Source organism: Hyperolius riggenbachi, chromosome 2, assembly GCF_040937935.1.
Source record: "Hyperolius riggenbachi isolate aHypRig1 chromosome 2, aHypRig1.pri, whole genome shotgun sequence".
Lineage (NCBI taxonomy): Eukaryota > Metazoa > Chordata > Amphibia > Anura > Hyperoliidae > Hyperolius > Hyperolius riggenbachi.
In genome coordinates, this window is record NC_090647.1 from 220097675 (window position 1) to 220121223 (window position 23549).

The 23549-nt window shown below is 46.2% G+C and overlaps 1 protein-coding gene across 3 annotated transcripts in view; it reads left to right on the forward strand.

The window, feature by feature from the left end:
* Positions 1-7900: 7900 nt before the first annotated feature.
* Positions 7901-23549, forward strand: part of VWA3B (von Willebrand factor A domain containing 3B) — a 189178-nt gene continuing 173529 nt past the window's right edge. The window contains exons 1-4 of one of the 3 annotated variants that reach the window (XM_068268166.1): positions 7901-8006; positions 11777-11924; positions 15529-15617; positions 18694-18944. In XM_068268166.1, the coding sequence (XP_068124267.1) occupies positions 11780-11924; positions 15529-15617; positions 18694-18944 (485 nt within the window). In that variant the 5' untranslated portion in view covers positions 7901-8006; positions 11777-11779. Of the gene's footprint in view, positions 8069-9769; positions 9859-11776; positions 11925-15528; positions 15618-18693; positions 18945-23549 lie in introns of those variants that run through there. The other 2 variants (XM_068268165.1, XM_068268164.1) reach the window with 2 other exon arrangements.

The window sequence follows — 23549 nt, forward strand, 5'->3', positions numbered from 1 at the left end:
ACCTAAACTCACAGGCCGAACAAGGAGAGCACTGATCAGAAATGCAGTCAAGAGGCCCATGGTGACTCTGGACGAGCTGCAGAGATCTACAGCTCAGGTGGGAGACTATGCCCATAGGACAACCTTTAGTCATACACTGTACAAAGTTGGCCTTTATGGAAGAGTGGCAAGAAGAAAGGCATTGTTAACAGAAGGCATAAGAAGTCCCGTTTGCAGTTTGCCACAAGCCATGTGGGGGACACAGCAACCATGTGGAAGAAGGTGCTCTGGGCAAAATGCAAACCGCTATGTGTGGCGAAAAACTAACACTGCACATCACTCTGAACACACCATCCCCACTGTCAAATATTGTGGTGGCAGCATCATGCTCGGGAGGTGCATCTCTTCAGCAGGGACAGGGAAGCTGGTCAGAGTTGATGGGAAGATGGATGGAGCCAAATATAGGGCAAACTTGGGAGAAAACCTCTTGGAGACTGCAAAAGACTTGAGACTGGGGCGGAGGTTCACCTTCCAGCAGGACAATGACCCTAAACATAAAGCCAGGGCAACAATGGAATGGTTTAAAACAAAACATATCTATGTGTTAGAATGGCCCAGTCAAAGTCCAGATCTAAATCCAATCGAGAATCTGTGGCAAGATCTGAAAACTGCTGTTCACAAGCGCTGTCCATCTAATCTGACTGAGCTGGAGCTGTTTTGCAAAGAAGAATGGGCAAGGATTTCAGTCTCTAGATGTGCAAAGCTGGTAGAGACATACCGTAAAAGACTGGCAGCTGTAATTGCAGCAAAAGGTGGTTCTACAAAGTATTGACTCAGGGGGCCGAATAATTACGCACACCCCACTTTGCAGTTATTGATTTGTAAAAAATGTTTGGAATGATGTATGATTTTCGATCCACTTCTCACATGTACACCACTTTGTATTGGTCTTTCACGTGGAATTCCAATAAAATTGATGCATGTTTGTGGCAGTAATGTGACAAAATGTGATAAACTTCAAGTGGGCCGAATACTTTTGCAACCCACTGTACATACTCAGTACTGACAGGTGAAAAAGCCATTATAATAACCCAAGTGTAACATCCAGGCAATTCTACCTCCTACTTCCTGTTCTCAGTGACCATTCTACCAGTGAAGTTTTTCTGGCGGCCCCCTCAGGCCTCAGCTCATCCCTCCAGTCAGGTTAAATGTGGTCTCCAGAACCAAGGCAGCGTCTTCTCCTCTGGTGCAGGCACTGTCTGGCAGCCAGCAAGGATCCCGCTCTCCTCCAATCCAGCCTCACTCAAGTCTCTCACAGCTTAAAGCCAGGCCACAGCACGTTGCATGTGACAGCCTGCAGCCTGACCTGCAAGCACCAATCAGAAAGCTCCAATACAAGGGGCGGAGTAGTCAGGCTAGCATGCCATGCACCACGTCGGCAGACAAAGCCAGCCAGGTGCATGCATGTACTGTATGTATGATGCAGCCAGGGCCGCCATGAGAAATTTCTGGGCCCCATGCTCGGCAAACCTACAGGGCCTCCCCACCCTGAATCTCAATATGCTGAAAAAAAGCTTTTTGAACAGAACAAACAATAGCAGTATTTCACACAGAATTCACCACCAAACATAAGTAAACAGAGTACCCCTTAAAGGGACACTGCTGTGTCCCTTTAAGGGGTCAGGAGGGCGGGGCCAGGAGGATCGGAGGGAGACGGCGAGGGCACCGGAGAGCTGCAGGGGGCTATTGGAAGCCCTAGATGAGTAAAACTCATTTTTTTTGTTTGACTTAAGTGTCCCTTTAAAATCCCAGTATTTCCTGGTGGTCTATTGCCTTCTACCCCACCACAGTATTGCCTGGTAGTCCCGTGATCCCCCCCTCCTCCCTTATAGTATTCCTTGGCAGTCTAATGTAGTGGCTGGAAAGTGTACTGGTTAAGGGCTCTGCCTTTGACATGGGAGACCAGGGTTCGAATCCTGGCTAGGTCAAGTACCTATTCAGTAAGGAGTTCAAGGCAAGACTCCCTAACACTGCAGGGTGGCCTCTTGAGCGCGTCCCAGTGGCTGCAGCTCTTGAGCGCTTTGAGTCCGACAGGAGAAAAGCGCTATACAAATGTTCGGATTATTATTATTATTAATGGTCCCCAATCCCCATATAACTTTCCCTGGTGGTGTAGTGTTTCCCCCAACCCCTAACAATATTCCCTGGTGTCTCGTGGTACACCCATATACAGGGCCGGATTTGTACTTTCCAGTGCCCTAGGCCTGCTGTCACCAAGCGCCCCCCCCCCCCCCCAAAAAAAAATTGTCCAACACTCTGACTAGCGATCATTGGTTTGAATGGGCTCATCTCAGTTGTGCTGCTCTGCCTCCCATTCAACAAATAATTCCTGTAATTTGCGCTCCTGCCCGAATGTGCACAGCAGCCGATAGTGTTCTGGGCATGCATACTTGAGTAATGACATTGATGTTTGACCGGTACTTGTCAAGAATGCATAACACTGTACCTGCCATGGGCAGGAGTGAGAAATTACAGGGAGCGTGAGCGGCCAGAGCATACGCTGCTTCTTTGTCCTCTGTGCGACTGGCTGCAGTCGGAGCCACAAACAGGTGGCAGGGCAGTGCAATGGATAGAAGCCCATCCAAAACAGAGAACAGGTAAGTAGCAAACATCCTATCAAGACCCACTTTGGATGTTCTGTTGTAATTATAGTGGACTTGAACTCAGAACTTCCTCTCTGCTCTAAAAGATACGCAACAACATAACCTTTCAATAAAAACATTTTTGTTACAGCTGATACAAATCCTGCAATAAATCTGCAGTGTGTCTACTTCCTGCTTTTATGGAAGCAGACATATTTTAAACATCCTGTGCTTTCAAATGAGCTTAGCTGTTGTGGCAGTCAGGTGACGCTCACAGTGTAGAGATCAAATTACAACTTGTGACACAGAGGAGGGGGAATTAGACAGGCTCTTGAAATACATACATGGTACATATCTCTGTTTTCCTTCTGTCCTGTGCAAGAGTTCAGCTCCACTTTAAAGCATCTGAATGACATTTACGGTATTAATATTTGCTGAAAAATCTATGAATCTCTTTTAAATGCTGTAGAAAGTGAGTTCCGCACACGGAACTCACTTTCTACAGCATTGGACTTTGGGTCAGAGCAGCCCGGTTTCCTGCACTGTCGGCAGCTGGGGGTTGTGAGCGGAGTTCCACACACATCAAATCTCTTTTGAATGCTGAATGTACATATGGTGGTGTGCTCTAACATATTGGCAGTATACGGGAACAAAGTCTGAAGAAGGTTTATTTAAATTACCTTTAAAACGTTTTTTAGGGTAAATGAGGCATGTAGCATCATGTTTTTTTTAATGATGTGGGGTTTAGCAATGAAAGGGAAGAAAACAGCATTTTTTTATCCTGCAGTCTCATAGATGGTAGGAGCTGGAGGACAGAAAATTAGTCAGGAAAGAGTTAACTAAGGAAGAGAAGCGACCACTGCTACTAGGGAAAAAAAAGGAAAAACAGTCATAAATTAGGATTAGATAAATTAACAACTGCAGGGTTCAGTGTCAAAGCTGTAAAAGAGGTGAAGAAACTGCAGAGCTCACTGATGTTTGAGAATGCCTTAGTTCTATCTGCTTTGTAATGTAAATCTCTGGTATTTCTCACATCGATCTGTAAGTCTATCATACAAAGGAATGGATTATCAGGTGACCCTTATGATTGATCCTGATTGTTTTAACACATCAGGAAGTGAGAGAAAGATGCAGGGATTGGGGAACTCTGGAATTCAGCTATTAGTGCAGAGAAGGGCACTGGATGGCTGCACTGCGAGACCAGAAGAGATGATTTACTTTGACATATGACCTCTTCTCTCTCCAAGTCATGCCGCCCTCCTTATCTTATCTAATTTTATTGCCCTAGGCCGTGGCCTTGCTGGCCTTTCCAAAAATCCGGCCCTGCCCATATAGCTCTTCCTGGTTGTCCCCTATCCCCCTTACAGTATTCCCAGTGGTGATCTAATGGTCCCCTCCACACGTAGCTTTCTTTTTCCTGGTAGTCTAGTGGTCCACCAGAAGATGCAGAGCTACGTGCTGCAGACGGTTTATAAAATAAGACACTCATCTGCTCCAGTGGTTGATGTCTCATCCATCCTCTGATTCAGCTGGCCACCCTCTGCCTGTCTTAATTTCCTGCAGGAGAACTGGGTAGTAGACAGCTTGTGGCCGCTACAGAGGAAGAACAGGACATTCTGCCCTGGAGAAGGTGTGGCTCTATCTCAGATCCAACCGGGGAGCAAAGAAGGTAATCCCCATGAGAGTGAGGATCCACCAGGTGGATTGCCTCAGTTGAGCGGCAGGCAACAGATTTGTTCTCGCCAATCACCTCACCCACTGTCACAATTTCTGCTCTTTTGGCTCTCTGACCCCCCACACACACACCACACACCACACACACCACAGACACACACACACATATAGCAATAGAACACATCGCTAGCCTGCAGGCTAGAGACACATCTGTAAAAGGTCAGCCTAGTGTAATCCCTGTTGGGTGACATTGCTCCTACATGTGTACGAGGTTTTAAAGTTAGGATAGGGCTATCTCTTATGGGAAAGAAGTATTTTAAGAATACGGAGTAATCAGTGGATCAGGGTTAGGCTTTTAAGTGGGTAGGAAGAGAAACCGTAACCAAGAATTGAACTTCATCCCAATCAGTAGCGGATACCTCTTTCCCATGAGAAATCTTTTCCTTTTCACAAACGGATCATCAGGGGGCTCTGTATGGCTGATATTGTGGTGAAACCCCTCCCACAGTGTGATGTCAGGACATGGTTCTGACATAACACTGTGGGAGCCTTGTTGCATAGTGGGAAATAATAGATGTTTACAGCTGTTTCCAACTGCCAAAAGGCAAGCAGCATCTCCTTCCACTGACATCACCTGCCAGCAATAAAAATGTCGATCATAGAGAGAATATCTGCTGGTAAACGGGTGCAGCTAAGCTTTAAGTGGCCCAAGCAGCCTATTTGATCCCCCCTCATCCCGCCCCCGAGAGCTAGCGCGCTTCATGTCACTGAAAACGAGAGGGCGTTGTGGTTGTGGCCATGACATGATATGGGCGGGGCCAAAGACTAGCAAAATACAGGTAGATCCCGGTTAACAAATGAGATAGGGACTGTACGTCCGTTCTTAACCGGAACCCCTCTGTTCTCCCTGTGCCTCTTCTGTCTACCCCGGTGTCACCTCAGTTTGTGACTTTTTTGTCCTCCTCTATGTCACCTCATGTCCCTCTGTCTCATCTCTTTTCTCCCTGGGCCTATTTTGTTCCCCTCTGTGTCACCTCTGTACCCCCTGTGCCTATTTTGTCCCCCTCTATGTCCCCCTGTGCATAACCGGCCTTTGATATGAGCGACCGGAGTGGTCGCTCAGGGCGCCGGCTTCCAAGGGGGCGCCTATAGCTGGATGCCTATACTGAGGGCACCTACACCTGATTTCCTATACTGGGGGCACCTATAGCTGGCTACCTTTACTGAGGGCTCCAACACCTGGCTACCTGTACTGGAGGCACCTATGCCTGGCTACCTATGGGGGGATGGAGACCTTTAACTGACTTCCTATACTGGGGGCACCTATGCTTGGCAATCTATGTTGAGGGCACATACACATGTGATCCTATACTGTGGGCACCTATACATGGCTACCTACCTATACTGAGTCTGAGGGCGCTTGGGGGGGGGGGGAATAGCCGCACAGCGGCTATAGCGCGTGGTGCAAATTGTCGGTGCTGTGCTATCATTCTAAATGGGGGGGGGGAGGTGGATAACTGTCCCACTAATTATTTTTATTAGTATTCCTGAAAGGTTCTAGCCTTCATTTTTAAGTGTATTCAGGATAATGCACTCCTTCCATCCATTCGTGGTTATTAATAGTATTTTTTCTATTATACATACGTGACATGTCACAGAGATCTGAGCATTTGGCATGATGTGTCACAACGTCAAAAAGGTTGGTAACCACTGTCCTACGAGATATCTCAGGAGAAAAGGGGAATTACATATGGGCATGTATATGCACGTGGGAAGAGGATGAAGGGGGGGGGGGCACAAAAATCAGTTTTCGCTCAGGGCGCTGTGAAACCTAAGGCCGGCCCTGCCCCTGTGTCACCTCTTATCCCCCTCTGTGTTTGCTCTTGTCCCCCTGCACTGTCCTAGCCAGGTATAGGTGCCCCCAGTATAGGTATCCAGGAATAGGCCCCCCTAGTATAGGTAACCAAGTATAGGTGCCCCTAGTATAGTAAGCCAGCTACAGGTGGTGCCCCAGTATAGGTATCCTGGTATAGTTGCCCTCACTATAGGTAGCCTGGTATAGGTGGTGCGCCAGTATAGGTTAGCCAGGTACAGATGCCCCCAGTATAGGTAACGAGCTATAGGTGCCCCAGTATTGGTAGCCAGGTACAGGTGGTGCCCCAGTATAGGTTAGCCAGATACAGGCCACCCCTAGAAACGTACATGCCCTTCCATTGCCAACTCCTTTCACCACACTCTCCTCACTCTCTCCTGACGCTGGGCCCGGATTCTCTTATACCGCCCTATTTACTTCCGGCTGGCACCTCTGACATCATGAGAGGAGCCTCCCCAGGTAACCATGGCTTCAGGACGAAGCCGGACCCGGCGACAGGAGAGAGCGAGGAGAGCGCGGTGAGAGGAGTCAGTGATGTAACTAGGCCATGTAAGTTCTGGGGTCACACAGAGCACAGGGCAGGCTACCTGTTGGTAAAAATCGATGCATGTGTGGCCAGCTTTAGGTTAGGGTTATTAATAACAAGAGGGGGGGTTAAACTGTGAGGATAAAATGGAGGGGGGGTAGAGTAGAGAGTGACAGAGGAGAGAAAAGGGGAGAGGCAGTGAGGACAGAAAAGCTGAAAGAGAGGAAAGAAGATTGCAGGATTGCACGTTTATTTAGCTTTTCTGTATGACAAGAAGACACGCACACCCAGCACTAAGGGAAAGGGGGATGAGGGCGAGAGGAGGAGTGGTGAGAGCCTGAGAATAACCTGAGATGAAGCAGAGAGCTTATCTGTATTGCAGTCCCACCAGAGACGGGACAAGGTCCTCCAGCACCCAAGGCTGAGACACCAAAGTGCGCCCCCCCATCCCTCCCACCCCAATCACACATTGATTGCTATAAGAGTAAGAGGCGCCCCAGGGCCCCAAACCCCCTAACACCTTAATCTCTAGTTATCTGGCTTGCAGTCACTGCCATGTATCCCCCTTTCTTTTTTCTCTCTGCTTCAGCCACAATAGGGGAATGATAGCTGAGTGAGTTTTGCACCCCCTCCTACACTGCGCCCTGAGGCTGGAGCCTCTATCGCCTCTGCCTCGGCCTGGCCCTGAGTCCCACATCACACAGAGGCTACTTGCCTGTAATATGACTCCTGTCCCTGCCAGTTTCTCACACAATACTGCAAGCAGCCATTCTGGAGTCTAGAGACCATTGAACTCTTTTCAGCCAGTGTAATACCTTATCTAGCTGTCCACATGCAGTCATTACAACAATGGTGAGAGAGCAGGCAGAGTTTTTTTCTATGGAACCCTGCAGAAGGCAAGCCTCTGCTCAGCATAATGCTATGTACATTCACCAACTTGCCTGCCCTCTAATTGCACTTTTATTTACCCTAGGCTAGAGGTTCACATTGCCTTACACAAAAACTGAATGCACCACCCCCTAGCCAGTCTGTGCCTGACTGTACTGTAGTACAATCACTACTATGCAAAAGTGCTGGCAGTGCTGCTCGTTATGTCCTCACTACAGTACATTCACTACTAGGCAGACAGAACGTCCAAGTCTCACCAAGCGACTAGCTGTCAGCCAACCAGCACATACTGAAGGAGCAGCTTCCCCAACTCCGCCCCTCATCTGCTACACACTTCCACAACCACCTCTCTGATAGGGTACAGCTTAGCAACCATGGTATCTATGGTCAACAAGTGGATGTGTCCAGCGCTGTGCCCAGGCAGGTAATGGGAGATCTTCCTTGCAGCCGGGAATCCCAATATCATTTCATATACACAACGGTCAGGTCAGCCTAATTGTCACACATTATATTTAATCTGTTTTTATTTCTCACTTACGTTACTAGTCTGCAAATAATATGCTTGTGTATGATCTGAGTGCCATAGTTATCTTTGCATATTAACATGTAGTTTTTAACTAGTAATACATGATGTAACGTTTTCAATCAATTAGACATTTAGTTAAACAGATTTGTTATACATGAGTGAAAATAATAATAACATCGATTGAAACTTGCTAAAGAAAAGTTGTCTTTGTGTATCAGATGTGGGTGAGAGAAGCAGGGGTCAGGCACTCATAGCTCTGTACTGAATCAACTGGTACAAAGCTACTGTTCCAATTATTCATTTTCCACCAGATCTCTACAGATTTCTGATCAGGGAGATAATCATTTGTGTGTGGCTGGCTTTATAGTTGTGTTAATATGCTTTTAGTGGATCTTCACAACAATTATTTATATTTCATTTCTTGAAAGCTATTGTTTCCTTGATAAGGGCTCGTTTCCACTATGCAGCGCAGGAGCCGTGCGTCTCCGCAGTTCTGCATTGCACATGATTCCCCAGGTGGTGCTTGTGATCCCATTCATTATAATGAATGGGATCGCGGGCGCAATCGCCCCAAAATGCAGGCAACCATGCACTGCGATTCAATGGTGAATCACAACGCATGTATGGAAATATCAGAGTGCAATCTATGCACTCTCTGATGTCCCTTGAGGGCCCTTTTCCACCTGCAATCGCTAGCGTTCATGCTGAACGCTAGCGATTGCTGAATCGCAAAACCGGCGATTCCCCCGACGTTTGCGGCCGCGATTTTGCTATGCTATGCACTGCATAGCAAAATCGCGGCAATTATCGCTCCGCCGCGCGTTCGCGTTCCCGACAAAAGCGAATCGCGGTAGTGGAAATGACCTACCGCGATTCCTATGTTAAAAAGCAAACCGTAGCGATTGTAAAATCGCTAGCGGTTTGCGGTTTTGCGATTCAGCCAGCGCAAACGCGCTGGTGGAAAAGGGAGATCGCGTTTCCATAAGCGTGGCTGAAAGCGTGCATATGGAAAAAGACAGCCCTAAATCACACACAATACATTTAGGTCCTGTTTGCTGTTGGCAGTCATAGAAAGATTATGGTCTGCTGTATTTACACTCTTAGGGCTCATTCACACCAATGCACTTCTGTCCACTTCTGTGTGCTTTTTTTCAGCAACATGTATCTGTTAACATTATGTGCTGAAAAAAAGCGGACAGAAGCGCACAAAGTGTGAATGAGGCCTTAAAGTAAACCAGATGGGGCCAAATAAAAATGTATACTGCACATACCTGGGGCTTCCTCCGGCCTGATTGCTCCTTTGTCATCCTCAGTTACCGCCTGGATCATCCGCAAATTGCCCCGGAAAGTCCTCCAGTGTGTGGCATACTGCGCATACGCAGCCAGCTGCGCGCTCAGCCCTGTTGTGTTCTGCGGCTGTGCAGTACTACTGTGCAGGTGCAGAACGCAATGGGGGAGAGCACTCGGCCAGACTGCACCTAAATTACGGTAAAATTGTGGAAAAATTGCAGCAATCATGATTTTTGGGGAAAAATCACAATCGTGGCAATTTTGCTGCAATTTTAATGTAAGTCAATTGAAGCTTTTTTCAAAAAATGAAAAAAAAACACAAAACGCTGATGTTGTGTCCGGGTTCTTAGGTGCAACTTACTTTTCTTGCAGAAAACTGAGGGTTGCCCAATCCTTCTTGCTACCAAAGCATCTCTAATTGCACATTGTTTTGATGAGAACCCTAATGGACCATCCAAAGGTTTGTAATGGCCAGAAAGTCACGTACGTTCAACGTTGGTCAGAAAAAAAAAACAATAGTCACATATTAGAGCACCGTATTTATGCGCTGCAGCAGATTTCAGCACAAAATTACTATAATAAAATAAGAATGTGTTTTTTGTTGTACTGGAGGCACATTGCAGCAGTCACTGTCTCTGTACATGGCACTGGCACTGTGTCTGTACATGGTCTTGTAAATGGCAGTGGTGATATAGTCTCCTATAACATGAACAAAGTTGTACTGTTTCTTTATGCATAGTAGCAATCATGCACAACCTTTCTTTGTACCATTTTTTAAGGTTTCTCACTATTGTAGGAGATAGATGCTTTGAGTAAATACAGCATACAGCACTTTGAGGATGTCAGTAGCCACACTTCATGACCCCTATGTCTAGCAGGTTAACCATAACTATTGGACACCAAGACATGAGCCCTGAGCAGTGAACACAGATCTATGGTGGCTCAAGAACGTGTGTCTATACTTATAATACTTTTTGTACTAGTTTAAAGACTAGCTATCATTTTCCTCTTTTTGAAAATTATTTCTGTTGTAGCCTTATAGTCAACAATTCTTATTTTAAAACTTGGTAAGAGTGTTTTTTTCCCCATCAGAGTATTGATTTCTCTGTCCTGTATCTTTGTGTTGTTTCAAAGCATATTCTAAATAACTCATGGATAAAAATATATAATTTACTACATTCGGGGCTAAGTAGACTTAAAGGGAACCTAAACTGAGAAGGATATGGATTTTTCCTTTTAAAATAATACCAGTTTCCTGACTCTCCTGCTGATTCTGTGTCTCTAATACTTTTAGCGACAGCCCCTCAACCCTCCTGGCGGTTTGGCAAAATCCGCCAGGGGGCAGCAAATACATTTTTTTTTAATTTTTAATAATTCTTTTTTAATAGGTCTCGCTACATGATAGCCGCTGCTCAGCGGCATCCCCCCAGCCCCTCCGATCGCCGCCGGCGATCGGAGATCAGTAGATCCCGTTTAAAGAACGGGATCTCCTGGAGGGCTTCCCCCGTCGCCATGGCGACGGGGCGGGATGACGTCACCGACGTCGTGACGTCAAAGGGGACTCCGATCCACCCCACGGCGCTGCCTGGCACTGATTGGCCAGGCAGCGCACCGGGTCTGGGGGGGGGGCGGCTGCGGCGACGCGTATAGCGGCGGATAGGCGGGTAGCGGCGGCGATCGGGCACTGCACGCAGCTAGCAAAGTGCTAGCTGCGTGCAGCAAAAAAAAATTATGCAAATCGGCCCAGCGGGGCCTGAGCGGTGCCTCCCGACGGCATAACCCGTGCTCAGCACGGGCTTACCGCCAGGGAGGTTAACAAGCATGCAGATCAGGTGCTCTGTGTAATGCTGGGAATACACGGGTCTATCCGGCGGCCGATTAGCCGCCAGATCGACCCCAGCCGCGTCCCCGCTCGTCCGTGCGTGGATTGATTACCGCTCGTCCCCACCGGCACTCCTTATCAGCCGCTTGATTCCCTGTTAATGTCCGCCAGCGGGAATCGAGCGGGCGGGGGTCGAGCAGCGTGATCGGAACCAGCTGAATATTATCAGCTGGCCGGATCAGCTGCTCGATACACGGTACAGAAACGTACCATGTATCCCCAGCATTAGACTGGATTAGCTGCATGCTTGTTTCAGGTATGTGATTCAGCCACTACTGGAGCCAAAGAGATCAGCAGCATGGCCGGGTAACTAGTATTGTTTAAAAGGAAACATCCATATCCCTCGGTTAAGGTTCCCTTTAACATGTGTCCTGTAGGTCATACTGAAAGTGTTCCATATTGTTTTTGATCATTTTAGCTACCGTTTTTTTAAACTCTTACAACATTCCATTCCATTTAATATTGATATCTTTTTTCCTGATGAACATATTTGCAGCACATGGAAATGAGTGCTAGAAAAGTATCATCAGTAGATGTCATGGCTCAGGTTTCATCATCAACATGGCTGAAATCTCTTGGGCTTAAAAAGAAGAAACTCACGCTTCCCAAGATCCTGGCGCAGCTCGGCTTCCAGCAGAGGGAAGGTAGTAAGCAACATCCTCCATATATACTTTCTGTTTCTGCATCAGTAAAGAAGGTTGTTTTGTCACTAAAGGTTGCATTTGTTATCCTTTTCTGTACTAGCCCAGTGTACAGTTGTTAGAGTTTCAATTTCCAGTTTACATGATTAAACTATGAGGAAAGATCCTATCTCATGTTTTTACTTAAAGTGTCCATAAATTGATACAATCTTACCATATTATTAGTAGAGATGGGACAAATCCCACATTTCCTTGAATCCAAATCCCTAAAAGATTCTTGAATTTTTAGAACCTCTCAAATTGTGTGAATCTTGTACATAAGAATTGTTTGATGCGTGTAAGAAGATCAACAATTCTTATGTACAGGATTCACGAGATTCGCGAGATTGGAGAGACTCTAAAGATTTGAGAATCTTTTCGGGATTTGGATTCGAGAAAATTTGAGATTCGTCCCATCTCTATTATTAAAGGGGTTCTGTTGACCTTTTAAAATACAAAAACTGCCACTTACCTGGGGCTTCTATTGGCCCCCTGCAGTTGGAATGTCTTGCACCGTCCTCTTCCAATGCGCCCTTTCCGCCGCCGGTCCCAGTGTAATTATGCTTCTAACTAGACCAATAGAAGTGCAGCTGCACAGCCATGGCTGCGCGCGTGCTGGCTCCCGCGCACGTCAGCGGGAGCTTACTGCGCAGATGCAGTACAAAGTTTTCCTGTACTGCGCCTGTGCAGTACGCTCCTGCTGGCGTGCACGGGAGCGAGCATGCGCGCGGCTACGGCCACGCAGCCGCACTTCTATTCATCTAGTTAGACCCATAATTACACCGGGACCGGTGGCGGGAAGGGCGCATCGGAAGAGGACGGCGCGAGACATTCCGGCTGCAGGGGGTCAATAGAAGCCCCAGGTAAGTGGCAGTTTTTGTTTTTTAAAAGGTCAACAGAACACCTTTAAGCATTTATATGGTGCATCTTCTGCAGCACTTTACAGTATATAGACTTGTCACTCAATGTCCTTCACAATTTAACATTCACAGTCTATTCCCTACCAAAGTCCTATGCTCATCAGCATCTAGGGCCAATTTAGGGGAAGCCAATTTATGTTTATGTTTTTGGGAAACTGGAGTGTCCAGGAGGAAACCTACACAGACACCGGGAGAACATACAAACAAGCAGAGAGTACCCTGGATGGGATATGAATGGGGGACCCAGTGCTGCAAGGCGAGAGTGCTATCCACTATGCCACTGTGCTGCCCATATCTTTCTAGTAGAAGGGTAAACTGAGTGAAAATACTTTGAATGGATACTTCAAATAGTCCCTTATATTACATAGAAGTGGTAAGATAGCACAATCAAGATTGTATCATTAATGGTCACTTTAACTCCTTTGGCCAGTACTGTTTTTTTTTTTTGCTTCAGGCTTTAACTACAGTGATCACTAAGCACAGTGGGACAGATGAATGCACAGGTGGTCATAGGTAGCTTCATTTGGGGGGTGGGGATTAATCCAGGGGCATGGCGCCCCCCTAGGACCAATGGCACTTAGGGAAATGGCCTGGAATGCCTTTGACAAGAAACAGCTCTGCTCACATCTGACCTGCCTTGTGCAAGTTTCCAGTATGTACGCCACAAATTCAGGTTCCTGTTAAACTACAGTTTGCTACTTGAAATTGTGTTTGCTGATCTCCAGGGAACCTGTAAGTCAATCTAAAGATGGCCATACACTTATAGATTTGCAGCAGATTCGACCATCAGATAGATTTCTATCAGATGCCTGTCAAAATGAAATCTATTGGAAATCGATCTAAATGCATCTAAATACAATAATGATTGTACCATTAGATCCAATGCAACTCTATGGGCCATTGATCTGCTGCCAGCAGCAGATCGACCTAGATTTTCCACCCGGTCAGATAGATCAAATTGGCCACAAATCGATCAAAATATAATTCGATAGAATTTATTTCTGATCAATCGATCGATTCCATCAATGGCTGAAATCGATCAGTGTATAGGCCCCTTGTAACGTTTGCGGAATCGTTTTCATGGTCAGCGCACGAGATGCGCACTGACACAACGAAAACCTTCCACAAGCGTATAATTGGGTGAACCCAGGTTAGGTGCAATGCACCAGCAGAGGGCAATTCCCACCGGCAAATGGCGCTGTGGAATGGGGATTGTACAGATCAAGACAATGCGGGGCTGAACAGCCCATAAAGAGAAAGAGCACAGGGACAGGACGAATGTGTGTTCACCAATCTAGTCACAACCCTGCGACGGTGAACACACATCAGCAGAAACAAAAGTAGGAACGCGATCGCGAGAAAGGCGATCGCCAGAAGTGACACAAGACAGACTAGAACAGAACACAAGAGGAGCAAAGGCACAGCAAATAATACAATGAGAATGATAAAGAAAATAACAAACGCTAACTAAACGCGAACACCGCACTCATTCGCAACAGCGAACGCGTTTATGCGCGGTCTCCGCGTGATAAGCACAACAGAGACAAGCACGCCTAACTAACCACCGACAAACAAACACGAAACAAAGAACGTGAACCCTTGCTTAACGGTTACCTCACCGAGCCTACAGCAAGCGCCCATATCAGACAACACAGACGAACGAGAAACAAGAACTAGGCAGAAAGGATCCACCGCTCTTCCGCCAGAGCAAGTGTGATCCAAGCAGGAACACAGATCAGAAAGATCCACAGCCGCTAACGCTAGCGAATAGTGCGATCTAAACTCAGGAACAAGAAAACAGATCAGAAGGATCCACAGCGCTAGCGCTAGAGGCTAGTGCGATCCAGGAAGACAGAACAGAAGGATCCACAGCACTAGCGCAAGGCGAGTGCGATCCAGGCAAGACAGATCAGAAAGATCCACAGCACTAGCGCAAGGCATGTGCGATCCAAGTTAGACAGGCAGATGAGATAGCTGGTACCAACCGCTGCTCCAGCTATACTCCAAGAACAAAGATCAGAACGATTTCCTGTCGACCACCGTTGGGACAGGACAATCGCAACAGACAAACAAAACAGATATGCAATCCTAACTGCACTAGGGAACCTGCCTAGTGCAGTCCCAAGAATTACTCTAAGATAACTTCAACAAGAAGTAGCATGGCTGACACTCTAGGAGTGTTTACTACAAACCCTGAAGGAATGACCAGCAAAGGACTCTGGGAAACATAGCTCTTTATACTGCCAGTCATCAAAGGAGGCAGGTAGGGGATTTGCATAACGAGTGTATGCAAATTCCTCAGCAGCAGAACAGACCAGAAACTTGTAATGGAAAGACAGGTCTCTCTTCCAGAGACCTGCAGCCCACAGACTAGAGGAATGGTCAAATAGCTGTCTGCCAGTGCAGCCAGCTGAGCGGATCATCACACCCCTTAAGGAAAAGTAGTGCATGAAACTGTACAGGTAAACAAAAAGGTTCAAAGTATTAGTGGGTAAAAACTGGAAAGGAACATGCAACACAACAGCAATGCAATAGTTTTATTGTTCGAGTTAATGGCATTTTAGTTTGTACGCTCTTTGTGCTGGGTTTTTATTTATATATTACTTTTTTATCCTTGACACCTCTGCTTTTTTATTGTTCTTGTGCAGACTTTGTTAATAAACTAGGACGCCCTGTATCTTCAAGATATTCGAATGGTCTCTTTCGTCAATATAACAGCAATGGTAAAATATACAATGTAAGTGCACAAACTGTTTACTGATAAATTGTAATTAATATTTATTTTACTCGACAGTTCCCAGTGGGCCTTATCTACCTAACCCTCCTAACCCAAAATGTAAACTAGAGATATTATGTTATTATATATTAGTACACATTTCTAGTGATAGAATAGCCAGATGTAAAATACATCATTTCTAAAATTAAAACTTAACACCCATAACGAGTGTAGCCACAAAACCCCCTGATCTGAAGGATAGAGCCCTGTATCAGAGGGAGAGTGAAGTAGTAGTGCCCCCCCCCCCCAGCTCTATATCCCCCCCACCACCAGCAGTCAGCAAAATGACATTACTGACGTCTGACAATCTGTTTCTGATTGTACCCAGTTAATTTCTCTGTTTAGGCATCCCTGAGATGATGTTGTTTCCATTACATGTAGCGGGTAGTGCAGGAGCTGAGGTTTGTAGGTTCATGGAGGGCGAAGTCTAGGGTGCCAGGATATCTGTTCCTATAGGCTCCAGTGATGTAAATCCTGGCCTGGATAACATTGATTTATTAATCCACATTGCCATCTGACGTAGCTGACCAGAGCTGCAGATTCCACTATGTTTGTCTCACTGGGGTGTCCATCTTGTTTTCAGCAGCTTCTGAAAATGACATTACCTACAGGCAGCACTGTGGCATTGGGGAGAGCACTCTCACCTTGCAGCGCTGGGTTCCCAGTTCAAATCCCAGCCAGGGCACTATCCGCACGGGGTTTTTATGCTCTCACCGTGTCTACTCCGGTTTCCGCTCACACCCCAAAAACATACAAATAAGTTAATTGACTTCCTCCTAAATTGGCCCTAAACCACAATGGAAATATGCCTTATGCTGGGCATACACGGATGCAATTATGCGCTGGATCGAGCCGCTGGCTCGATGCTGGCGCATTCCCACTCATCCGCGCGTACACGCGGATCGATTCCTGCTTCTCCCCACCGGCGCTCCTTATCAGCCGATCGATTCCCCGCTATTGTCCGCCCGCGGGGATCGAGCGGGGAATCTGTTCGGCGGGTCATCGGACCTGTCGGATATTATCAATCGAGCCATCAGCGGCTCGATTGATAAAGAAAATAAACTCCGTGTATGCCCAGCATAAAGTAGGGATTAGATTATGAGCCCTTCTGAGGCCTCTTGTACACTACATGCGATTCTGATTAAAAAACGTAGCAGCATGCAGTACTTTTTTTAATCGGAATAAAAAATCGGATCATATACAAATTTGAAATCGCATGTAGTGTGCAAGAGGCCTGAGGGACAGTAAGCAACAAGACTAGATATACTCTGTAAAGCGCATGTGGCAGATATCAGAGCTACAAGTGCAATACAATAATAATAGATAATATGTGAAACCATCTATTGTAAAAAATCTCAGGAGAAAAGCATCATGACTCAGGGCTGAAGTACTTAAAAGTCACATAATGCGGCACTGATGGGATGCTGGAAATCTTCTTTTACAAATTTCAAAGATCAATTGCAGATTCTATAGACATTCAATGCATGCCTCATTTTGTTTTCCTATGAATAGACTGTGTAGTTTTCTTATACAATACTGTATACAATACTGTACAACCTCTTTTTCCTCATTTTTCCAGACACAGTGTTAACCTCTTAGTTAAGGTGTCCATACACTTATCAGAGTGATCAAATCTGCTGGGAACCAATTTCCAAAAGGATTTCAGATACATTTTAATCTACAATCAATCAAAAGTATTGTTTGGACCAGTCAGAGATAGATTAAGATGTAATGGGGCCCTAGGCAAGGTAGTAGATTTAGGCCCCCCTTGTGGTCCTTTTGGTAAGCTGAAGTGGAGAGAGAGGTCAAATCAGGTGGCAGGTGGGCCCCTTGACACCCACTAGGCCCCAAGCACCTGCCTAGGTTGCCTGGTGGATGATACTGCTCTGGACCGAACGAACGATTTAGGTTGGTCGATGCAGTGCAACGTGACCCATAGCGTTGACTTGCATCATACAGTACAACTCTGTGGTTTGATCGATTTTCAAAAGATTCTTTGCTGGAATATGTATATAATGAACAGAGGCACCAAAAGTATAAAATTAGATTAAATGAGCTTAAAAGCCAACTTAATTGGCAAAAATGAAGGAGGAAGTGGTGGTCTTACCTCCCTCAAGCAGACACGACAACGACTGCGATTCAGACAGTCAAACACACTTATTAGAAACTCCAAAAAGAGTTTGGAGTTTCTAATAAATGTGTTTGACTGTCTGAATCACAGTCGTTGTCGTGTCTGCTTGAGGGAGGTAAGACCACCATTTCCTCCTTCATTTTTGCCAATTAAGTTGGCTTTTAAGCTCATTTAATCTAATTTTATACTTTTGGCGCCTCTGTTCATTATATACAATTTCGAGTCCACCCTTGGTGGAGGGTTGCTACCCTTTTTTCCTGTCTACAGAGAGCGACTTCTTAATCCTGAGTGGGGCAGGATAATCTCCCCACCTGCCTTTACAGTGGTTGCCTGCTGGTGACCCTGACTTGTGAGTATCTAGCAATACGAATTTATTGCCACCTTATCCAGTACGTATTACACTTTTGGGGTTCTTGGTGTTCCCTGTTTTTATCTCTTTGCTGGAATATATTGCAAATCTGTGTGCTGTGTGTGGAAGGAATCGATTCCAAACATATAAGTAATCAATTGTTTTGCCACATCGGGTGGCAATTTATAAGTGTTTGTATACCTTTAGTTATCATAGCTCTTTATTGTTGTCCAAAGCTGTGAGGTCAACATTCTTAAATATTGCAGCATGATCCTCTAACTAACTGAAAGAGCTTCATAACTGACCAGTGAAAAATAATAGTATAAGTTAAGCCTCTTTCACATGGGAGGCTGAAAGCGGTGATATAGGTAATTAATTATTTAAGAATCACAAACATAAGGATGAGGTGTACAGTACTTACAGTCGATGGAAAATACTAGAGAGACAATGCAAATAAGATTGTTGGCTTCTTTTCTGCTCATTATGGTCTTCTAATATGGAATAGTAGCTAATAGTTTTTATTGCTGTATAACTGACTAATTTCTTTCTGCACAAAGTTGACAGCTAAGAAAGAAGAAGTTCTGCAGAAGACTGACTCCATCCTGGAGGCTATTGCCTTGTATAATCAAAGACTGGATTGGCTAAGGAGCTCAAGTCGTCTGGTGTTTGGTGTCATCCAAGAAAAGTCTATAGTCATTATTCTAGACCTTAACACAATGTCTAAAGTACAGTATGACTTATGCCGTGATGCCATATGCCTTGTTATTAGAGAGCAAGTCGCACAGGTTTCAAAGTTCAACCTTATTTGGTAAGTAATAAAAGGTTTGACGAGGCCAGTAAAATGTGCTTTTGTTGCCGTGCTTATCAGAGTGAAGGTGGTCATACATTTACCGTACATGCCATTTTTTTCATTGATATCTGGAATTCTTGATCATTTGATCAAATCTGCTAGAAATCGATGCCACAAACGAATCCCGATCAATTTCTGCAGGACAGAAAATTTCACTTAAAGGGCAGCTGGGGTCAAGAGCACATCGCTAGTGGTGTTCCATTTTATGACCAACGCAGTTACTCTCAACTGTCTGTAGTGGGGTTCGGTTCTGGTAGACTCAGGAGACGCTCACAGATTTTCAATAATGTCATGCTCAAAATCGACTGTGTAGTGTGTGGAGGGATTGGAGCAGATAGATTACTCTCTGATCAGATAATGATCGGAGAGGGATCTTTCTGTTGGCCATGTCGGCCAGCGTATGGCCACCTATAGGAAATGTTCTATTTGTTTGTTTATCCCCATTACAGCTGGAAGCAAGAGGAAATCTCTGGGATGAAGACAGCAATAAAACAGTCAGGGCTTGTTCACACTGCAGGCGTTTTTGTTATTTTTTAAGTGCAGGCGTTTTTTCAAAATCGCCCTGAAAGCGCTTACACAATGAGTCTGTATGAGATAGTTCACATATGAGCGGCTTGTTTGCGTTCTACTTTGTAAAGTGGTGCTTGAGCCATTTTTGAGGCGATTTCGCCTCAATGGAAGGTATAGAAAAAACACAAAACGCTTACAAAACCGCTTTGTGGAGTGATTGCGTTTGTGTTTTTAAGAATAAATACATTGTATTTATTCTTTTCTGGATCAAAGAGTTCACTTCCTGACTTGCGTCAGGGAGTGAATTACCAAAACGCTTGGTAAAAACGCGTCGGAAACCGCTAACCACAAAAACGAATCGCCCACCCAAGCGCCGGGAATTGGAAAAAAAAAACTGCCTCAAATAAAGCCCACCACGGACGGACACGCGAGCGGAACCCAATGTGAACAAGGCTTCACAGAGGTTTTAATTTTAAAATGTCAAAGTACTTTATTTTGTGTTCCAAATAAAAAAACCTAAAGGAGTTATCAGGCTTCTAGATGTAAAATAAGGGCTACTTACCCGGGGCTTCGTCCAGCCCCAAGCTCCCAGCATGTCCCTTGCCGCAGCTCTGCACGCAGCCGTTCGCTTCCTCTGCCTCCCGGTCCGCGGTGATGACGTTAGGTCGACCTGGAGGTCGGCCTGTACTGCGCCTGCGCGAGCGGCGCTGTCAATCACTGCCACGTGGACTGGAGCGTACTGTGCAAGCTTAGTAGTTCTGAGCCTGCGCAGTACGCAGCACGTGGCGTTGATTGACAGCGCCGCTCGCGCAGGCGCAGTACAGGCCGACCTCCAAGTCGGCCTGACGTCATCACCGCGGACCGGGAGGCAGAGGTAGCGAACGGCTACGTGCAGAGCTGCGGCGAGGGATATGCTGGGAGCTTGGGGCTGGACGAAGCCCCGGGTAAGTAGCCATTATTTTACATCTAGAAGCTTGATATCTCCTTTAAGCATTTCAGGATGAAGTAGCATGTGCATAAAATAAGGGCACAAGAAAAAATGGGCACTCATCTTCTTTAATAATATTATTGTTAATATCTACTAATATTCTTTGTTGTTAAAAGTATAAATAGTGTAAATCAGGGGTTCCCATTGAGTAGATCGCGATCTACCAGTAGATCGCAAAGGACTTCATGGTAGATCCCGACAACACTACATTTTCCATTCAATATACAGTATACAATAATAATAATAATAATAATAATCCGAACATTTGTATAGCGCTTTTCTCCTGTCGGACTCAAAGCGCTCAAGAGCTGCAGCCACTGGGACGCGCTCAAGAGGCCACCCTGCAGTGTTAGGGAGTCTTGCCTTGAACTCCTTACTGAATTTTGAGTACTTGACCTAGCCAGGATTCGAACCCTGGTCTCCCATGTCAAAGGCAGAGCCCTTAACCAGTACTCTATTCAGCCACATTATACAACTGTGCTCCGTCCTAAAATTGTACATAGGGAGATCATTTTTAAAGTAGCTCACGGCCAAAAAAGTGTGAGCACCTCTGGTGTAAATTATTGGAATAAAAAATATTGGTATATATTAACAATATTTTACTACAACTTAACCTAACCCTACTCACACTTGGAAGCCCCCCCCCCACCGATGCCTAACCCTTATACCCCCCTTCCTAATGCCTAACCCTAAAATCTCCTTGCTGATGCCAAACTCTAAAACTTCCCTTCCTGACGACTAACCCTAAAACCCCCTTTCCTGATTACTAACCCTAAAACCCCCCTTCCTGATGCCAAACCCTAAACTCCCCCTTCCTGAAGCCTAACCCTAAAACCCGCCTTTCGGATGCCTAACCCTATACCCCCCTTCCTGATACCTAACCCTAAACCCCCCCTTTCTGATGCCTAACCCTAAAACCCCCCTTTTGGGTGCCTAACCCTAAACCCCCCTTCCTGATGCCTAACCCTAAAACCCCCCTTCCTGATGCCTAATCCTAACCCCACCCCTTTCCTGATGCCCAACCCTAAACCCCCCCTTTCTGATGCCTAACTCTAAAACCCCCCTTTCTGATGCCTAACCCTAAAATCCCCATTCCTGGCGCCTAACCCTGAAACCTCCCTTCCTGATGCCTAACCCTAAAACCCCCCTTCCTGATGCCTAACTCTAAACCCCCCCCCTTCCTGATGCCCAACCCTAAACCCCCCCTTCCTGATGCCTAACCCTAAAACCCCCCATCCTGATGCCTAACCCTAAAATCCCCATTCCTGGTGCCTAACCCTAAAACCTCCCTTCCTGATGTCAAACCCTAAACCCAGGGGTCTAGTCCTGGTAAAAGAAGTGAGTGGACTTACTTGGAAAACCCCTGCGCCGGCGCGCCAAAATGGGCGTGGCCAAGCATACCGTATGCGTGGTCATGAGTGGGGCCAAATATACATGACCTTGTGATGTAAAAGGTCTGCCGAGGAAGTTTGAGCTCTGCCGTAGTGTATCCCCCAAAAATAGATGTAATCTGACAGCATTTCACCAAAAAGACACATAATCTGGTAGAAGTTCCTCCAAAATCCAGATAATATGGCAGTAGTTCCCCCAAAATAGACAATGTGGCAGCAGCAGTTCCCTCAACATACGCATAATTTGGAAGCAGTTCTCCAAAATACGCGAAACCTGGCAGCGGAACACCCAAAATACACGTAACACCCAAAATACATATAATCTGGCAGCAGTGGTCCCTCAAACATACACAATATGGCAGCAGTTCCCCAAAATACATGTAATCTGGCAGCAGCCGTTCCCCTAACATATACATAATCTGGCAGCTGTTACCCAAAATACATAACAGCGGTTCCACAAAATGCAGCAGTTCCCCCAAAATAGGTACCTCCAGCATAGGTAGCCAGGTCTATAGGTGTCCCCAGTATAAGTAGCCATGAGTATAGTAGTCCCCAGTATATGTAGCCAGAGGTATAGTTGCCTAGTATATGTAGCCAGGGGTATATGTGCCCAGTATATGTAGCCAGGGGTATATGTGCCCAGTATATGTAGCCAGTGGTATATGTGCCTAGTATATGTAGTCAGGGGTATATGTGCCCAGTATATATAGCCAGTGGGATATGTGCCCAGTATATATAGGCAGAGGTATATGTGCCCAGTATATGTAGCCAGTGGGATATGTGCCCAGTATATATAGGTAGGGGTATATGTAGCCAGGGGTATATGTGCCCAGTATATATTGCCAGTGGGATATGTGCCCAGTATATATAGGCAGAGGTATATGTGCCAGTATATGTAGCCAGTGGGATATGTCCCCAGTATATGTAGGCAGGGGTATATGTCCCCAGCTAGCCAGGTGTGCCCCCAGCAGGAGGGGAGCAGCGCAGAGAAGGCAAGATGGGGACAGCGGGGAAGGGCGGACGTCTCCCCCCCTTCCCTCACCTTCGTGCTCCCCTTCCTGCCTCTCCCCTCCGGTGTTCTCAAGTGTCGGGCCGGAGGCAAAACTGGGCGGAGACTTACCGCATTCCAGTCGCAAGGGACGCTCCGCTCTGTGTGTGGCTAGCCGCACACAGAGCGGAGCGTCCTTTGCAGCTGGAAGAAGGTGGTAAGTCTCCGCCCACTTTCGCCGCCGGCCCGACACTTGAAAACACCGGAGGGGAGAGGCAGGAAGGGGAGCACGAAGGTGAGGGAAGGGGGGGGAGACGTCCGCCCTTCCCCGCTGTCCCCATAGCTCGCCTTCTCTGTGCTGCTCCCCTCCACACAAGCCAGGGTGGACGGCGTTCACTTTCTGGAAAAAGTAAGTGGACGCCGTCCACCCGCGTCCACGCAGGACTCGACCCCTGCCTAAACCCCCCCTACCTGATGCCTAACCCTAAAACCCCCTTTCCTGATGCCTAACCCTAAACCCCCCTTTATGACGCCTAACCCTAAAACCCCCCTCCCTAATCTTATAATGTTTAAAATGATACATTTCAAAATTATAATTTTCAAAAATGAATAATTTTAATACAAAACATTACAAATGTCAAAAACTGCAATGGTTTAATTTTTAAAACATTAAAAAAAATTAAAAA